The sequence below is a fragment of the Equus quagga genome, chromosome 7, assembly GCF_021613505.1.
Source record: "Equus quagga isolate Etosha38 chromosome 7, UCLA_HA_Equagga_1.0, whole genome shotgun sequence".
Classification (NCBI taxonomy): Eukaryota; Metazoa; Chordata; class Mammalia; order Perissodactyla; family Equidae; genus Equus; species Equus quagga.
In genome coordinates, this window is record NC_060273.1 from 3,013,201 (window position 1) to 3,031,668 (window position 18,468).

The 18,468-nt window shown below is 47.2% G+C and overlaps 1 protein-coding gene across 3 annotated transcripts; it reads left to right on the top strand.

Annotated features, from left to right (window-relative positions):
- The first annotated feature begins 222 nt into the window (after nt 1-222).
- ZNF263 (zinc finger protein 263) lies at nt 223-7,638 on the top strand. Of its 3 annotated transcripts, XR_006889523.1 has the most exons (7): nt 223-1,450; nt 2,312-2,492; nt 2,956-3,029; nt 3,293-3,416; nt 4,967-5,083; nt 5,600-6,874; nt 7,493-7,638. XR_006889523.1 is itself a non-coding variant. In XM_046668215.1 (6 exons), exons 1-6 carry the CDS (start codon nt 1,064-1,066, stop codon nt 6,766-6,768), a joined length of 2,052 nt encoding a protein of 683 aa, XP_046524171.1. In that variant the 5' UTR covers nt 223-1,063; the 3' UTR covers nt 6,769-7,638. The 3 variants fall into 3 exon arrangements, 2 of the variants coding, with proteins under 2 accessions (XP_046524171.1, XP_046524172.1); XM_046668215.1 differs by having other exon boundaries at nt 5,600-7,638; XM_046668216.1 differs by having other exon boundaries at nt 1,393-1,450; nt 2,273-2,492; nt 5,600-7,638.
- The last annotated feature ends 10,830 nt before the right edge of the window (nt 7,639-18,468 follow it).

Genomic DNA, 18,468 nt, shown 5'->3' on the forward strand with positions numbered 1-18,468 from the left:
GGCCGGGTCCCGAGCTACCCGCAAGGACATCCGGCCGCCCAAAGCGGGACCCTAGCCTGCCACCAGAACCACGCCACCAGCTTGCGACTCTCTGCCTCTCTGGCACCTGCCCAGGGCGCAGGCGCACGTGTGGGTCGCGCCACGGACTGCATCTCCCGGCAGGCCCCGCGGCGACGATGACGAGGGCAGGTGGGTACGCTTCCGCGCCTCCCTGAGGCGCCGAGTGGGTGGCCCAGTGGCTCTTGGCTCACGTGCTGCTCAGGCCGCCGGGGCCAGTGGGGCCCTACCCTGCAGCTCCCGGTAACCGGAGCGGGTGGAGACTGCCTTTAACTCTGTTATGACCGCGATAGTGATTCTCAGATTTGGCTGTGGGGGAAGAATTTCTCCGGGGAGCTTGTTAATTCAGATTTCCAGGCCCACCCCGACACTCTGACGCAGTGGAGCGCGTGGTTCCAGAGTCTGCACTTTGGCAAGCTTTCCGGGGGATTCTAACCCAGGTAACCCGCCGGTCACACCTGGCTTGGAAATCGATTTGGCTACCCGGGTCGCCTCCAGCTGCCTCTGGGCTCTCGGCCCCGGCTCTCGTCTCCAATTGGCCCCTAGCTCGTCCCGCCCCTGCAGACAAATCTTCCCTTCTGGTTGGTCGATGTGAGTCTGTGGCAAGACCTGACCCAATGGGCGCCAGAGTTCTCGGAACGTGATCCGGAAGTTGGCACCATTGGCTGTGGACGCCTAACTCGCGCGCCGAGACTTCCGGTTGGGAGCCGAGCGCCGACTCCTGCGTGAGTCCGTGGCGAGGGGAGACGTGAGGCGCTGGGGTCGTGTCTCGGAGAAGTCCTGGCGGGAGTGAGCTAGGGGGCCAGCGCGGCTGCACCCGGAACCGACTGAGTTCAAGGCGCCGGAGCTGGCTGCGCCCGGTCTGGAGCTGGGCTCCTCGGCCGTGACTTGAAGCCCCGGGCCCCCCCAGCTCCTGCCGACCCCTGCCATCCTTGCGCGGAGCTCGGGGCGCCTTTCTAGCCAGGCGCAGCTGGTTTCGGGGCGAAGGCGCTCCGGAGGCCTGACGATGGCATCGGGCCCGGGCTCCCAGGAGCGGGAAGGGCTCTTGATAGTGAAACTGGAGGAGGACTGCGTCTGGAGTCAGGAGCTGCCCCCGCCAGACCCAGGGCCCAGCCCGGAGGCCTCCCACTTGCGCTTCAGACGGTTCCGCTTCCAGGAGGCCGCTGGGCCCCGGGAAGCTCTCAGCCGGCTCCAGGAGCTTTGCCATGGCTGGCTGCGGCCTGAGATGCGTACCAAGGAGCAGATCCTGGAGTTGCTGGTGTTGGAGCAGTTTCTGACCATCCTGCCCCAGGAGATCCAGAGCAGGGTGCAGGAGCTGCATCCGGAGAGTGGCGAGGAAGCGGTGACCCTTGTGGAGGATATGCAGAGAGAGCTTGAGACACCGAGGCAACAGGTGGGAGAAAGAGTTTTATCTGCGGTTTGTTTGGCCCCGAGGACTGGGGCATAGCGCTGGCCCAGTTCCCCACACGAATTTACTTGGTTCTCTGAGTAGAGCCTACATGGACAAGAGGCCTTTTGGTAGTTTAGTCAGAAAAATTCTCCATATTTTCCCCAAGTCGGCAGTGAGCAGTGAAGAGTGCCCTGTTTCCACATGGAGGCAGTGCACCTGCATTAGTGTGCCCCTCAGCCCCCTGAGTTGTCTCGTAGGATTCAAATCCTCACTCTGCTCCGCACTAGCTTTGTGACTTTGGGCAAATTACTTAATCTCTTTGGGTCTCAGATTTGCCACCGGTAAAATGAGAATGATAAAATACCTTTCTAGAGTTGCTTTGGGGGTTAGCGAGAGCAGCATGTAATTTTGATCAACTACTGGCTTATCGTTATTACTTAACAGCTGTTGTTGTTATATTAGGGTAAGCAGTCTAGTCTCCTCTGCAGAGCTGGGTGGCAGTTAATAGCGGACTTAGAAAAAACAGTTTGGCACTGAGACTCTGAGGGCACTTGCCCCTAGGGCCACTCGTTTTAACTTATCCAGTAGTGAGGAATGGAAGCATCCAGAAAAGTTGGGGGAAAGCAAGAGGGAGTGAAGTGTGTTAGAAGAGCTGTGTGGGGGAGGTGTGCACTGGAAGCAGGATCCCCCCACCCCCCAACACATTTTCTGGGATCACTTACTGTAGTGTAAACCATTCTCTCTTGCTGGGTGCAAAGGGATCGCCAGCCGTTCTCTGTTGAAGGCTTGCCCTCAGAATTCTGTACTAATTTCCCTTCCTATCAGGCCCTGTTGTGATGATGAGTGATGTGGGTTGGTTCCCAGGTCACAAACCGTGGGCGGGGAACAGAAGTGCTTTTGGAGGAGCCTTTGCCTCTGGAAACAGCACGAGAGTCACCGAGCTTCAAGCTGGAGCCAATGGAGACTGAGCGAAGCCCTGGCCCCAGGCTGCAGGAGCTGCTAGGCCCCAGCCCCAAAAGGGACCCCCAGGCTGTAAAGGAGAGGGGTGAGGAACAGTTATCTGGGCAGGTGGGAGGGAGGAGGGGCTTCGGGGTTGCCCCTCATGCCAGCAGGATGGAGCACCTCTGCCAAGGAGAGGGAATTTCTGACCTCACGGTCCCCAGATGTGGAGTGAAATGTCTAGAAGTGGTGGTTTGGGTTCTTCTGGGGGTGGGAGGGAAGGGGATCTCTTAGTAAGCCCTTTTGTATGCAGAACAGAGACATTTAGAGCTAGATGAATGATTGAGGGCTTGAATGCTGCAAGCCAGCAGGGAAGAGTGCTGGCATTCCTTTACCCTCACCTCTTCTTTCTGGATATCACATTATTATGCCTCTGTTGCCTTCTTTTGTTCAGTGTCTAATCCTCAGAGCAGAGACTGGGTGTTGGGAAATGGATACTGTGTTGTAATAATCCTTGGGTTGCCAAGAATTAGGAATGCCATTCTCATCGTGGTTTCTGTCACCTTCAGCATTGGCTGCTTCCTGGCTTTCGCTCTTTCCTCCTGAAGGAAACATGGAAGACAAGGAGATGACTGGGCCCCAGGTGATGTGGAAGTTCCCATTGTCTCCCCTCAGCAGCACCCCACCACCTTGCTCTTGTGGGGGTGGGTCCTTTTGCCACTTGGAGAGGATCCTTTCTCTCTCACCATGAGCATCTCCCTCCTCACCTCAGTTGTCAGCCTGATACCCTTCCCCATGAAATGTGTTCTTGTCTGCCCACCCTCCCTTTTTGCCCCTTTAACCCATGATTTTGCTTGAATTGTTCTTGGTGCCTCAGAGGCTAAAGGAGATCTTATGCTGTTTCAGTTGCCTGAGAGCTTAGAGGACGTGGCTATGTACATCTCCCAGGAGTGGGGGCATCAAGATCCTAGTAAGAGGGCCCTCTCCAGGGACACGGTGCAGGACAGTTATGAGAATGTGGACTCACTGGGTAAGGACTTCTTTTCCAGGGATGAAGACAGCCCTTTCTGACCAAGGTCCTGTCCCTTAGCCACTCACCTCCCTGACATAAGTTCTGAATTTTGCCAGAAGATGTCCCTTTATCTAAAGTCCCCTGCACCAAGATCAGCTAAACATCTGCCAAGTGGCACAGTTGGCACACTTATGGGCCCTAGCTGCCAGAGCTAAAGGCAGGGAGTCTGAGCGTTAATGGACTTCGCAGGGCAAAACAAATCAAATCCAGTGACCCAACATTCCGCATCATGCACACACTCAATATCCCAGGATGCTGTGGGACTCTTTAAGTTCTTGATGCCTTGCAGTTTTGAGATGCTTACTCATCTGACCTCACTTACGTTTTCTATGCTCCATTAATATTTCTAGGCCCTTCCCAAAGCACAAATTTCAGGTGCACTGGCATCAACATTCCAGCTTAGCAGCTATCCCAGCCCTTAAAAATTGAGGATAGGAGGAAGGCCTTCTGGAAATTTGAAAATTATATATATATATTATACATCATATATATATAATAATTAACAGGCTAAATAAATTAAGATGCATGTATGTCTTGAACCATTACACAGATTAAAAATGAAGTCTATGAAATGTGACAAAAAACTAGAAGTTGGTTTTAGGTAGAGAGTATACAGGTATTGTGTAATTGCTCCAACTTTTCTGTATATATGAAAATTCTCAAAAAGTTGGGGGAAGTCTTAAAAACAATGTAAAACAGGACTATGTACATTACAGTTATAGCCACATTGACACTCATGGTAGAAAAGTGTCACACTGGACTTGATTTTCATACCTCAGGTTTATGTAAAGAGAAACACAGCTGTCAGCTCACTTGCACTAATTCCGCAAAGGGGGCATTACTGGATTTGGTTCCCTTCATTGGGACCTTCAAGTTCTCCATCACTGGGCCGTGGCTTGGTGCCCTAAGTTGCACAGGTCTTTCAGTGAGTGCTAAAGAGGAAGCGAAGTTCAGATGATAAGTTCTTGGAACTAAACTGTGTAAAGTCCATGTTTGCTGGAGTTGGAGTGAGATTTTGTTTTTAGCATAACACAGGAATGGTACTTTTGGGTTTTAACCTCAGGGCCCTCTCAGAGCCCCAGATCCTTTTCTGATTATCCATGATGTATTTTCTCTTTCTGCAGTTATCCAGTCAAATTTAGTTCTATTTTATATTTATCCGTAAGAGTCAAGGCTTTTTACAACATTAAACTGATTCCTCAAGGAACTGATCACTCTGACCATGTTCATTTGATTGTTGTTTTAATTACAAAAGTGTACATTCTCTTTGTAAAAAACCCCAAGTGCTACAAAAGTGTAAAAAGAAAAAAGCCATATTCTCTCTTTCCTAATTTCTTTCCCTAGAGGTATAACCAGTGAGAACAGTTTAGAGTGTATTCCGAGTAATTGCTGTTGGACTTACTGCACCTTCTATATCTTCCTACTGAGGGCAGGGAACCAGGCTATCTTTGTTTTCCCTGCCTGGTAGAGAAAAGTGCTGACAAATTTATTTTTTTCATTATGTACAGAGTCTCAGGTTCCCAGTCAGGAGGCCCTGAGCACCCAGGTGGAACAAGCAGGAAAGCCATGGTATCCCAGTGTTCAGACTTGCAAGGAAGGCCTGAGCCCCAGAAGCCCAGCTCCAGGTAAGGAATGAAGATGAGCAACCTGTCCAGCTAGCCTCCCACTGTTGGGAGTAAGGCATTTGAGAGTATGGGTGTAGGGCTAGCCCATCACTGCTGCCAGGAGGTAGTTGCTTTCTGTGTAGCCATTGCCCAGTTTCATCCCAGTGAGGCAGGCAAGGCACTCAGAATGCAAAATGTAAGGAGGCATTCACTCCTGGGCTCACTGGCCCACCCTAGTCCTAGCCCTGCTCCATCCCATCCATTTATGAAGGGCAGAAGCCAGAGGCTCAGTTGGAGAGGGAGGTGGGGGCCCCTACAGGGAATTTAAGACTAGTCTTGAGCTCTGATTCCTGAGTGATGGTGCCACCTCTTATCCGGATGCCTCTCTAGAGTGCTTTACCTATATGGGAAAAATGGGAAACTGAGGTAGAACCAGTCCTTCTGGACTTCTGACCTATAGGGAGTAGCGGACATGTCAGATTTTTTTTTCTCCTGTACAGAAATAATGTAGGGGTTTGGTTTCTCTTCCTCTAACAGGGGAAGAGAAATTTGAGAACCGGGAAGAAAGTGCTCAGTCTGTTTCCTCTGAGAGTCTCCACCCTCAGGTGCTGCTGCCTGGACAGGCCAGAGGAGACGTACCCTGGAGTCCTGAGCAGGGAAGGCTTCAGGACAGGGCAGAAGGGCCTTGGGAGCCTCCCCCAGAGGATCGGATGGAGCAGTCCTTACTGGGGACCATAAGTTGCAGAGAACTGGGGCGACCAAAGGAACTGCAGCCGAAGAAACTCCATTTATGTCCATTGTGTGGCAAAAATTTCTCTAATAACTCAAACCTAATTAGGCACCAGAGAATACATGCAGCAGAAAGGCTGTGTATGGGTGTGGAGTGTGGTGAAATCTTTGGTGGGACCCCACACTTTTTATCACTACACAGAGCACGCTTGGGAGAGGAGGCCCATAAGTGCCTTGAATGTGGAAAGAGCTTCAGTCAGAATACCCATCTGACCCGCCATCAGCGCACCCACACGGGTGAGAAGCCCTATCAATGTAACATATGTGGAAAAAGCTTCTCTTGCAACTCCAACCTGCACAGGCACCAGAGAACGCACACAGGTGAAAAGCCCTACAAGTGCTCCGAGTGTGGGGAGATTTTTGCTCACAGTTCTAACCTCCTTAGGCACCAGAGAATTCACACAGGAGAGAGACCCTATAAGTGTGCTGAGTGTGGAAAAAGTTTCTCTCGAAGTTCACACCTGGTCATACATGAAAGAACTCATGAGAAAGAGAGGCTTTACCCCTTCTCTGAGTGTGGGGAAGCAATGAGTGATAGCACCCTCTTTCTTACAAATCATGGAACCCACAAGGCAGAGAAGAAACTCTTTGAATGTTTGACTTGTGGGAAAAGCTTCCGGCAGGGCATGCATCTCACCAGACATCAGAGAACACACACAGGAGAGAAACCATATAAATGTACCCTTTGTGGGGAAAACTTTTCTCATAGATCCAACTTAATCAGGCACCAGAGAATTCACACGGGAGAGAAACCCTATACGTGTCATGAGTGCGGAGACAGTTTCTCTCACAGCTCAAATCGGATTCGTCATCTGAGAACCCACACGGGAGAGAGACCCTATAAATGTTCTGAATGTGGAGAAAGCTTTTCCCGGAGTTCACGCCTTATGAGTCACCAGAGAACTCACACTGGATAGAAACAACTGGATTTCTTTTTCGCCCAGATAAGGTGGCATATTTAGAGGGTCCTGTTGTTCAGAGCTGGTATTCCTTGTTCAACTGACCAAATGATCTGTTTTTAAGGTAATTAGTATAAAGAGGAACTGGGGGGAGGTTCACTTTGAGGGAGGTACAGAGGCAGCACAAGATTAGCATAAAACTAAAAAGGAATTTTGCCTGAACTAGTGAAGATGACAAGTCTTTGAGGTGATCCGCTCAGGGCAGAATTCTCTGGTCCACCCTTTCCCAGGGAGCATCTACTCCTGCAGTATATTTAGCCAAGTTGTGATTTCAGTGCCTTATTGTGTCCAGGGTCTATCCGAACAACTTTGGGAATCCATGTGACTTTCTATCACTGCTTCCTCACTTGGGACACACAGCAGGAGCATTTGGGCTTCTGAAGCCCTGAGACCAAAGAAGAGGGGCCAAGTCTCTTGGGAAACCAGCTGGAGGCAAGGAAGGACTGGTGGTGAGTTGCAGCTCTCAGCAAAGCCCTGGCTGGGAAGCCATGAGCAATCCAGGGCAGCCACCACAGCACCCCTCAATGGCCTGACAGGAAGGCCCTTTGGCAGGCCATGCATGTAAATGTCACCTCAGACAAAAAGGAATCAGAGACCTAAAGGAAATAGCAAGGTGGGATTTGCAGGTTAGCCCAGGAATTGGCAGAGAAAACTGAAATCTGAATTAGTTTACCTTTTGCAGAGATCGAGACTTCCCCCACCTCTGTCAGAGAAAGACAAACAGAGCTCTGGAGTCTTCAGTGGGTTCCATAGGAGACTTGGAAATTAAGGATCATGCCTTTCCCTGTTGAAATCTGTTGGAATGGTAATAAATATCTTTAGAAGACATAAAAGTCTGTGACTCTTCATTGAGGGCCTTTGTCTTGGCCTCCAGTCTTGATATGTCCCCTGTCTGCTTTGGTTAGAGGACTTGCTTTCTCCTTGTGGTCTTACAGTTGGTTGGGAAGGTTCTGAGAAAGGTGGCAGCAGACAGGGTAGGTGTCCGGTGAAGTAGGATGTGGCCCTGGCCTGCTCCAGGCTTGGACTGCTGTTTGGTAACAAAAAGTCAAATCCAGTGGCCGCTTGGGGTGATGTTGTCATAAGGGTCTCCCAGAAGGTTTTTTTCCTTCTGTAGTGTACAACAGTAAAAAAAAGTCTGATTCTTTGTTCAGAATGTTTACTTTCTTGCAAAGTAGCAGAAGAAGATCTAGCTCTTCAAAGATAGAATATTTTGGTCTTGCAAATGATTCCCAGGAAAGATGGTCCTGATATAACAGTTATAGCCCATTAATGGAGGGAAGTTATAAGAGAGAGCAAAATTATTAGGGGAAAACATTATGTTTTAGAATAGGGAATCAGGAATAGGAATTCTAGGAGAGTGTATGTATGGGAAAGAGGTGGGATACCAGGAAGTATTCCAGGAGTAGGAAATTTGGATGCCAGGAAAACATCTCAGGATTTGGCCCTGGAGGAAAACATCTAACTAGTTGTTCTTTGGGAGAAAAAGATGAAACGTTCCATTAGCAACTGGCTATCAAATACAGCAATTTTAAGTGAAGCAAACAACCCTGCATGCCCTGCCCGTTATCAGTGTTGTCTCAGCCCTGCCTCAGTTTAGTATGAGTTTTTCCTTGGTTTTCTGAGCCAGTTTTTTAAAAATCTTATGTTTCTCATTTATCTTCCTTTCTCTTATCCAGAAGGGGGCATGGTAGTGTGGGGGTTGAGGGGCGGGGGAAGTGAGTGAGGATTTGAGAGAGATTAATGTAGGATCAACAGTGGTAGGAGCAGGGCAGGGCTGATGTGGCTACCATTGCCATGAAATGGGTGGATGGTGTAAAGTTGATGTTACTAAGCACTCTCTCTGGTTTGGCAACTTATGAGGATTGTAAATCTCATGAGAGTGGAAAGCACCCCTCCCTGTCCCCCCACTCCCCCAATAAACCATCCATGCAGATCTTAACATGTCCAACTGGTGTTGCTCCTACTTAGAGCATCACAGCTTAAGGCTCGAGCAACAAGGATTCCCAGGTATTCACTCCTGTCACTAAAAAGGCTTTCTGATAGGAGCCTTCACCTAGTCTTCAGTCCAGCTCCCCTTCTAGCAAACTTCACATGCAGAGCTGTTCCTGGCCTTGTTTTAAGAGATGATGTCACAAAATATTGTATGTAAAACACTTAGCACATCGCTGCCACAGAGAAAGTACTCATTTATATGTGCCAGCTATGGGCAGATAATACTGGCAAGATTGCCTTATTTCTAAGCACCTGGCACTGAGATCACTGTACGACCATGCAGGCAGAAATTTCGTGGAGCAGTCAACTATTGACAGGCAAGATTGATGACTTCTTCCCTTGTAGTCCTATTTCAAAAAGCACATCAGAGGCCCTTACTGCGGGCTCCTGTGAGGTCATTGCAAGGGATGCCCAAGTATATGCTTTTTACATTCATACTTATTTTACACACATACACTTTTTACATTCATATGTTAACCTGCTAGTCCACTTGAAAAAGAAACCAGAACAGACTCCAGCTGGCTTTTATGTCAATGGGAGACTGACGCTGGGGGCAATAAAGACCCCTGCCCCCTCAGTCCAAATGGGTACAAAGGAGACCTGGGAGATATGGACATACTGAGTAATAGCCACACACCCTTAAAGCAAAAGTAGCACATGAGACCAGCAGAATAGCTCCTGGTGGAGAATCAGTACCACATTTAAGCAATGTGGAAAAGCCTAGCAAAGGCAGCAGGCTAGCCATCAGTGAGGACAAAGCTTGTAATGCCAGAGATGGGAATATGTGTGAAAACAGGCAGTACATTGTGGGTTTTTTTTTCCAGAAATCACTAAGAATTTTTACTGCAGTAATGAAAGAACTTACAGGTCTCAATACCATAGTCTGAAATTTGAGCTTTTGGACTCTGCACCTTTTAGGAAGAGTTTACTGTTGCTTACTGTTGCTGTTACTCATAATACTGGTGCAGTATTATCCTTACATTATCAACTGATACAATTTTGGAAAGTGCAAAGTCACACCACTGCTTTAAGTCTTGTAATTTTTGTAAATGTTTCACAAACATTTGAAACAAGTCATGTTTAAAAAGGCCTTAAGGTGTGTCATAGGAAACCAACCAGCAAATTTGTTAGCACTAGGAGACTAAATTCTTTGGGTATCAGAGCTCAAGAATAGCAAGATGAATTAAAGCAAAAGTGCATTTATTAGAAGCATTTTCTTTTGGCCTTCAATCGAGCTTGTAAGCACTTCTGATTAAAAATTGACTTCCATTCTTGAAAGAGACTGATAATTCCTTCTGACCATATAATTTTTACTAAGAGGGGCTGAGTCTTGCCTGGCTGGTACGCAGTTAGGAGGCAGCGGGAATGGTCTAGGTACATTCGACAACGACAAAATTGTTGATGAAAAATGGCTCAGACTACAAAAACATTGTGACAAATCTTCCACTTAAAGTCCTCAATTCATCACTGGGACACCTTGAATGTCCCAGAAGCTTCAATCAGAAATGAAACTGGTGACTCATCAGGATGCAAACCTGCTCCAGGGAGATAGTAAGATTTTCCCAGGCAGAAAGGGTGGGGCAAGAAAATAGTAAGACATTTCTTTCCGAGATCCTAGGGTATGTTTTTCGACATAATGAGGAACTGAGTTTGCCTCTCCAACCCTACTTGCCCTCAAGGCAGGAAGACGTTCTAGAACCTGGGTGTGGTTCCCCACTCTGAAGATGAAGCTGCCCTTGAGGGGATTCCGCACTCTCCTAGGAGAAGGTCCAGTTTAAGTTTAGGACTCCTGCCTCAGCCACCGGAACAAGAGTGAGGTGCCTGGGTTTCTCGGAGGAGCTCTAGTCCTCGGGAATGATATCCAGAACCAAGGACGTCAGTTCTTTCTCAGGCAGAACAAACGAGTCCGTGGCTTCCGCAGCTTAGCTTTCCGCCGACAGCGTGCACGGGGCACCAACCCCTAAAACCGCCCGCCTGCCCCACCCGGCTGGTCCCAACGAAGACGGCTCTCGAGGCGGCCCCAGGACGGGCAAAGGTTGTGACAAAAGCGGTCAGCAGCCCGTCCCGACCAACCTTCCCTCACCCTCGGCGCAGGGCCTTGGACCCGCCTCTCCTACTGCCCGCCCCGCCCCGCCCCGCCCCGCCCCAGCCGGTCTTGTCGGCCGGCGGGCGCTCTGCCGCTGCGCCCTGCCCTCGGGCCCGCCCCCCAACCCGCGGCCCCTCCCCATCTCGGCCGCTCTGGCCCGCCGGCGGGCTCTCTATGGTCGCCCCGGGCCGCACTCTTCCCTCAGGTCCCGCCCTTCGGGCTGGGTGGGGCCGCAGAGCTGCAGGGCTCCCGTCTCCCTCCACCTGAATGAATACGGGCCGCACGACAGCACACTCCAAATTTCGTCTGTCAGGTGCGCCTGCGCCAATCCGGGGCCGATAACGGGGCTGAGCTCCGGGCCAGCTCTCACGGTCCATCAGGAGGCGAGCACACAGCGGGTGGGGGTGGGCCCGGGGAAAGGGGCGTCTTAGGGGCCCGCAAGCGTGGCCCTCGGCCGGCCCACCCGGGACAGGCGGGCTGCCCTCAGTGAGGGCGGCAATGGGAAGCACACGAAGGGTCTTTAGCAAGGAAGGCACCTCCTCATTTTTGAGTTCGCTCGCGCTGGCTACAGGGTGGGGAAAGCATGGGGAGAGGACATGAAAAGAGGGCAGGAAGACTAAAGAGACAGGTGCTGGGGGTGATAGCAGTCTGCACCAGGACACAAGCGGTGAAGAGGAAGGAGAAAGAGGTGAGACAATCAGGCGGTAGAGCCAACAGGACTTTACGTGGGACGAGACCGGTCTAAAATCTTAGGATGACCCGCTCCCGGCAAGGGCACTGAAAATCTGGCCGTCTTTCCTGCTTTCCTCTGCCAGCTGCCCCTACAGCAACCATCCAGGGAACTTGCAGCTTCCGAAGGACATGCATGCACTCACACTGAACAGCCTATACTCACGCTCCCCTTTGCCCCGACTGCCCTCCCTCTTTCCCCATTAAACTTTAAAGCCCAGGTCAAAAGTCACACTCGATCCTGACATTTCCCCTCCTATCCAAGCCCTCTCCATACTCAGCTCTTATACGTCCAACGGTTGTTTTGTTTCTATTCGTTTTCTTTGTAATTCAGGTCCAAATGTTCAACACTATGCTCCATGCCTAGCATGGAACGGCAACGTGAATTTTCCAGAATCGATGACTACTTTTGAAAGGAATGTGACGGCCAATCACTTATTCTGGGAATTTATTGCCAGTCGGGGGGTGTGGGGGGAGGATATTTGATGCAATGACTGAAATTAAAAGGAACTAGAGAGCTGTCCAATATGCTCATCTGCCATCTCCCTCAACTTCTTCCACAATCCATTCTACCCCAGGCTTGAAAGATGTCTCAGCAAATGCTCATTATTAATACCAAAGCCTAAAGTATATTAAGACAATAAAAAATTGTAGTTACAATGTAATCTATTTTTAAAATATATCAAAGTCTTAGGTGAGACTATCATTGGTCGATAGAATTTGGATGCTTTTTCTTTTTCATGTATAGTCTATAAGCATCATATTACTTTCACATTAAGAGGGAAAAAACACTCAATAAGTGGACAGATTTAGGAAAGCAGAGCATGTCATACCATTAAATTGAAAACCGAATCTATCCTTTTCTTAAAGGTAACTAGAACTAGTCAGCATATAGCTTCTTTGTTATATGCTATGAATACATTGATGGAGTTTAATGCTTTTGCCACATCCATTCCACCTTAAAATAATCTGGGGCAATAATTCCTCATTATCCAGATCCTTGTCTAAAACAGAAAAAAATATAGATTAATGAATATATTTATACATATAAACAAATTTATTTTCAAATTGTGTATTTTATAAACAATATATAAACAGGCAATTGATATGCAAAATGAGTTCCATTGATTAAAAACAATGACAATTCACAACAGGTCTACATCATATATTATCATGTAACAGCAGAAATCATTAAACAAAAAAAAAAAATTTAAACAAAATCTAATTACTAGAACCAGAAGCTGAAGGCATATTGAAGGAATCCTTAATAATATGAGACCTAGGTTTCAAAAAACTACCAATTCTAGAATGGATTCTACTCTGGAACTGTTTCTTGATGACTTCTTGTTGCATCTCTTTCAGTGTGAAATGGAACCTTTGAAATTCAGGTGTGACATCAACAAAGTCAAGAAGGTAGTCTAAACTCTCTCTTATGGCAGATAACTTAAATTCAGCAGTCTGCTCTTCACTTCCTCCTTTTTGAACAACTTCCTTTGTAATCACACCTTTTGTTTTGGGGGTACTACCCTTTTCTTCATCATCCCCATTTAACCACACCCTATCATCATCCAAGTTGGTTTCCAACTCCCCACATTTCTCAACAATTTCTCTATAATCCCCATGTTCTAAGCCTTGAAGATCATATTCAGGTTGCTTTTTGTAAAGAAGATTTTCCCATGCATTTGCTATGGTTATTTGTTTTACTTCATCCCAACTCTTTGCCCAGTTAAAAATTGCACTTTTTATGTTGTAGAATTTAATCTTGGAAACTCCTTTTTCTCCTTTATCTTGCTCATCATCACTTTCTTCAAAAATCACAAGACTCTCTTCAAGTTGCTTCCACCTATAAAGTCGTTTGCAGCTCAAGATCACACCTTGATTCATTGGTTGAATCAAGGTTGAAGTGTTATGGGGAAAGAAAATGCATTTTATTCGACCATCTTCACTGGTTAGTGATTCAGTAGAAGGGTGAACTGGGGAATTGTCCAGAAGTAACAAGGCCCTGACATCCTCTTCATGGAATCTTAGAACATTAAGTTGAAAATGCCTGACCTCAGGAACAAAGTTTTGAAAGAACCATTCAGAAAACAATTCTCTGGTGAACCAAACATCCTTACTAGGTTTATATATCACAGGTAATGTACTTGTGTCCTCTTTCACACTTTTGGGCAGCTTTGATTTTCCAATAATGATTGACTTTAACTTATGAGTTCCATCTGCATTTGCACATAAAAGAGCAGACAACCTTTCTTTGTTTATTTTCCTCCCGGGCAGGCAGATATCTTTTCTGCTTGCCTGAGTGTTTTCTGGCATTGACTTCCAAAAGAGGTCAGTCTCATCCCCACTATATAGCTGAGCTAGAAGCAGTCTCTCCTCTTTGATAAGCATGGACAGTTTTTGTCGAAATGGCTCAACGTTTTCTGAAGCTGAACTTAGGACTTGTTCCTCACATACTTTTCGGTTCCCAATTGCGTGCCTATTTCGAAATCTAAAAAGCCATCCAGTGCTAGCTTTGAAGTCTGTTCTCCCAAAACACTGTGCGAATCTCTCTGCAGCAGCCTGAAGCTCCACGCCTCTAACAGAGACACCAGCTAAGAGTTTCTGTTGGTACCACATGTAGACTGCATCATCCACATCTCCATATTTGGCTCCTGTTGTCCTCTTTCTCTTCTCAGCCCCTACTAATGGCATGTCCTGCTTTAGTACAAAGTCCAAAATCAATTTCTTATTCTTTTTAATGTCATAAAATGTTGATTTACTGATTCCAAATTCATCCATTACACTTTTAAGAGACCGTCCAGCTTCAATCCTACTTAGAACCTTCATTTTCTCCTCCAAATTCAATGTTGTATATTTCCCTCTCTTATTCATACTGAATTTGGTTTCAAACGACCAACAGGAGGAAAAAAAGGGAAAGCCTTACTGAATTAGAAAAAAACTCTAAAAACAAAAGACCCCCAAAACACTAGCTCAAAGCCCCAGAAGGCACAGGGATTTGTACTGAAGGGCAATGGACTAAAAGGGATAAGGGCTCATGATTGAAGTGCTAGTCTAGAGGTAAAGGTCTTTTGAACTCAGAAAGCTGCCACTGCCAAAGTCCTGCTGTTGCTCCTGTAAGACACAGATGACCAGTTTTCAGAATCCCCTGCTCCTCCTCCTCTCCCTTGACAAACATAGCAGCACCAGTTGGGAATAACAGGAATACCTGCATACTCTCCCTAACTCAACCAAGAAAAGACACAAGAGGAAGAGAGAAGGCAAGATGTGACCATAAGAACAGATGCAGGTGAGATAAGTTTCAATAAAAAGTGCTGCTTGAGAGGAAATATGAAAGCCTCAAAGGCAAGAACAGAGTAATCTTGTGTAGCCGAGATGCAGTGTGGCTTCTCCCCTTCAAAAACGACCTGATTTTAGCTCACCGCCAGAAAAGAAAATGGTGCTCATATTGCTCTGTACGTAGTGTTCACTGGGCAGCAGTCCATCCGCCTGGATACAGACTCCAATCTACCTTGACAGGGGGATATCTGGAGAGCGGAATTTGGAAACAGGTGTATACTATCTTTAGGTGAAGAAGAAAGTTAGCAGGTTCTGTTCTCCATATGAATGAAATCCAACTTTTATTGTATTCAATATAGCATTCTTAAAGATTGAGCTTTAAATTGATTGTTCCTTATGTTTACCAAGCTAATTTGAAGGATGTAATTTATTTGTTAGTAGTACTTTTCCACTCTCAGATAATTCTTGTGTAATCTGGTGTATTCTCAAGTGTTATTTTTGATTGAAACCGTTCCATATTTGAGATATTATCAAGTTTCAGAATCATGGCAATTCTTAGAGATGAGTTCAAAAGTTTACAAACATTTTACCCTAGTTAAGAAATTTTAAAAAGATCTGTCTTTTCATTTGTTTTTGTAAATTTACATTAGGGTGTTAAATAACATATGTTTTATATTTGAGACTTTATTCGATTTCTCTTCAGTGTAGATTTTGCTTAATTTGAACAAAGACTCAATCTTGCCACTGCTTGAAGAAATTTAAAAGGTTTCTGATCAATTGTTTCTCATAAATACTTCTGTCGACAAACTTTTCTGTAGCTCTGTGCCCTCAAATATTCCTTTTAGGTCCTCCTGGTGCTGCTCAATGCCATTCCATGTCCTTAGAAATGTCCTATTCTAGATTAATTTCATGGTTCTCATTCCAGATACACAACTTCATGGGAAGTAACAAAAACTGCCACTTTTATCCATTCCACGTGCTATGAAGAAAGAAAAGTATGTCAGAGAAATGAGGAAAATGATTAGTATTTCAGTTATTTTCCTCTTTTTTACAGCAGAGCCTGACTGACTTTCATTCATTACTCAACTACATAGAATTCTCACAACCCTCTCATCTAGGAACCCAGAAGAGTCCAGACCCTTAGTTTACCTCTAACAATTGTTGCAAGAAATGCCAACTAATTTCTGGAGACTAAGAGGATCATGAAAGAATCGATAGTTAAAATGGTGCAGAGGCAATGACAGACTAAGATCAAGAAACTTTCTAAAAGAGGCAGCAAAAACTAAGGCAATTACTAAGTGATAACTATTATAAATGGAAAAAGAAAATGAATTTGTTAGCCAGTAGCAGCACCATTAGCTCCAGCCAGTCACCCAGCAAAAACATTCAGCCTGCTATGGCAGTTGTGTGGGCTCTCATGTTTTGCTTTCATTCCTTCTCAGCTGTACATTCATGCTTTCTCACCCAGTGCACAAGCAGGGGAAGGTGAAATCAAAATGAAAGACTCAGGGGATGTTTGTGGGCTCCACAGCAAGGGTAGGGAACTATGGCACCAAACTTCAAGCAATGGATGTCATCAGTGGCTCTCATTCATTATTCAACATTTGTGTTTTGCTTTCTCTTCTTCCTTTCATAGGGTCTCTTCCCACATTTTTCTCCCCTAACATTTTTTCTCCCCTAACATTTGTCCCCTAAACATTTTTCTTCCCTAAACAACTCCCTACCCATGTTTTGAATTAGGCCTGCCAATGACATCCAAGGACACTGCTGGCAGAACTTCATTGATTCAGTGTAATAAGTTCCAATTATATGCTCAGCCTTGGGCCAGATGATGAGGATCTCAATGCTAAGAGCATTACTGTCCACTGCTTCTGACAGACTGGAGACAAGACTTGCTTTTGAAGAAACTAAGTTCCAACCTGACTGAGATTCTAGGGAAATGAACCTGCTTTTAAACATATTCAAGTGACTTAGGCAGATGCTCCTTATTGCCTTTGTTTAATCCTTTCCTTTCACTCAAAAAGGATCAAGATCTAGACTTCAGAGGAGCGTAACACCCGTCTATCTAACAGCAAAAACAGTATAATGGCCTGGGAACGGTCTCCCATTTCATTCCCACCTTAAACTTACCTCCAGATGAACGGACCTGGAAAGAAGCTCCCTCCAAAACCCTCAAATGATGCTCCAAGATTTACTTTATTCAATGCAGTCTCTTCAGTCCCATTCAAAACGCTCCATAAGAGGTCCACGTGAACTTATTTTCTAACTTTCACTCTTTTTCCGAATGTGTAGCCCAATTACATTAGAAAAACGTGCTACAGATTTTCTCACACTCTCATCTGTCCAGCTTTCAAGGCTTTGCTCTTTGCTCTTACCTTTTCCTCTGCCGGGAATATGGCCCCAGTCCCTGCTCTGGGCAAGTGTCTCAAGGTCTTCTATAATTTTCCCCAACCAAAAGTCAACTTGCATTCCCTTGGAATTTCCGCAGCATTCAGCTCACATCTGACCTTGTCCCACCTCGTGTTACTGGTATTGGTCACATTGCCTCAGTCCTTTTGCCAGATTGCCTCACTCAAAGACACTGTCCTATCGACTCTGTAACTCTAGCTACACGTAGCCGACTTAGTAAAGAATCACTTGACGGGTATAGGCTGACACTACAAAAACATCCCTAATTAGGAGAGCACCGACAACTCGAAATACTCCGATTCTTGTAAATGCGATTCAGTAAATATTTATAGAATGCCTATCTTACCCAGGTATCTGCCAGACACTGCAGGCGATACGAGATGAAAAGAAGGTTCCCACCGTCCGGGGGGCATGCTGCAGTGGAAAAAGCAGAAGAAAGGACAACAGGGGACCTAAATGCCTGCCTAGGAGCCGCCACTGGTAGATCAGGTGACCTTGAGCAAGTCACTTCTTAGCTCACTTTCTGTCAAGGAGAACTATCAATGGAACCTATTTCACAGGTTAAACCTACCTCACAAGAAAAAACAGAATCGTTGTGAGGGACGCGCGGCCCAGTGAGAGGCACAAACCCCTCAGGGGCCGCTGAGCCTGACGGGGACAAAAAGGCCTCTCACTGCCGGAGATTGCCGAGCCCCGGGGCGACAGCTCGGGCACTGCCGGCTGGGCCGCTGGAAGGCCGAGAGCACATCGCGCGCACCTGCGGCGACACGCCCCGGGCCAGGCTCCCTCCCGGCTACCAGCCGCCGCCGGCCGCCTGAAGCGACGCAGGAACAACACGGACGCGAGACGGCGACACCCACACGCCGAGCCGCGCGCTGGGCCGTCTAGGCCTCGGTGGCCCTACAGACTCGGTGGCTTTAACTCTTTCCTGCCGCCAGGGCTAAACCGGGACAGGAAGCCGCTCTCTAAGGCGAGGCCTTCAACCGCGCACTCGCAGACGCAGGCAGGCTGCACAGAGCCCCGCCCCGAATGTGCGTCACTTCCGCTTCCGGCTGGGGCGCGGGAGGGGGCGGGTACCGGTGAACTGGGGTTCGGGAAGCGGTCGTGGTGGAGCCAGGCTTGCGTCTCCGAGCCCTGGGTTTCGCTCGCCGGGCCGCGCGCGCCTC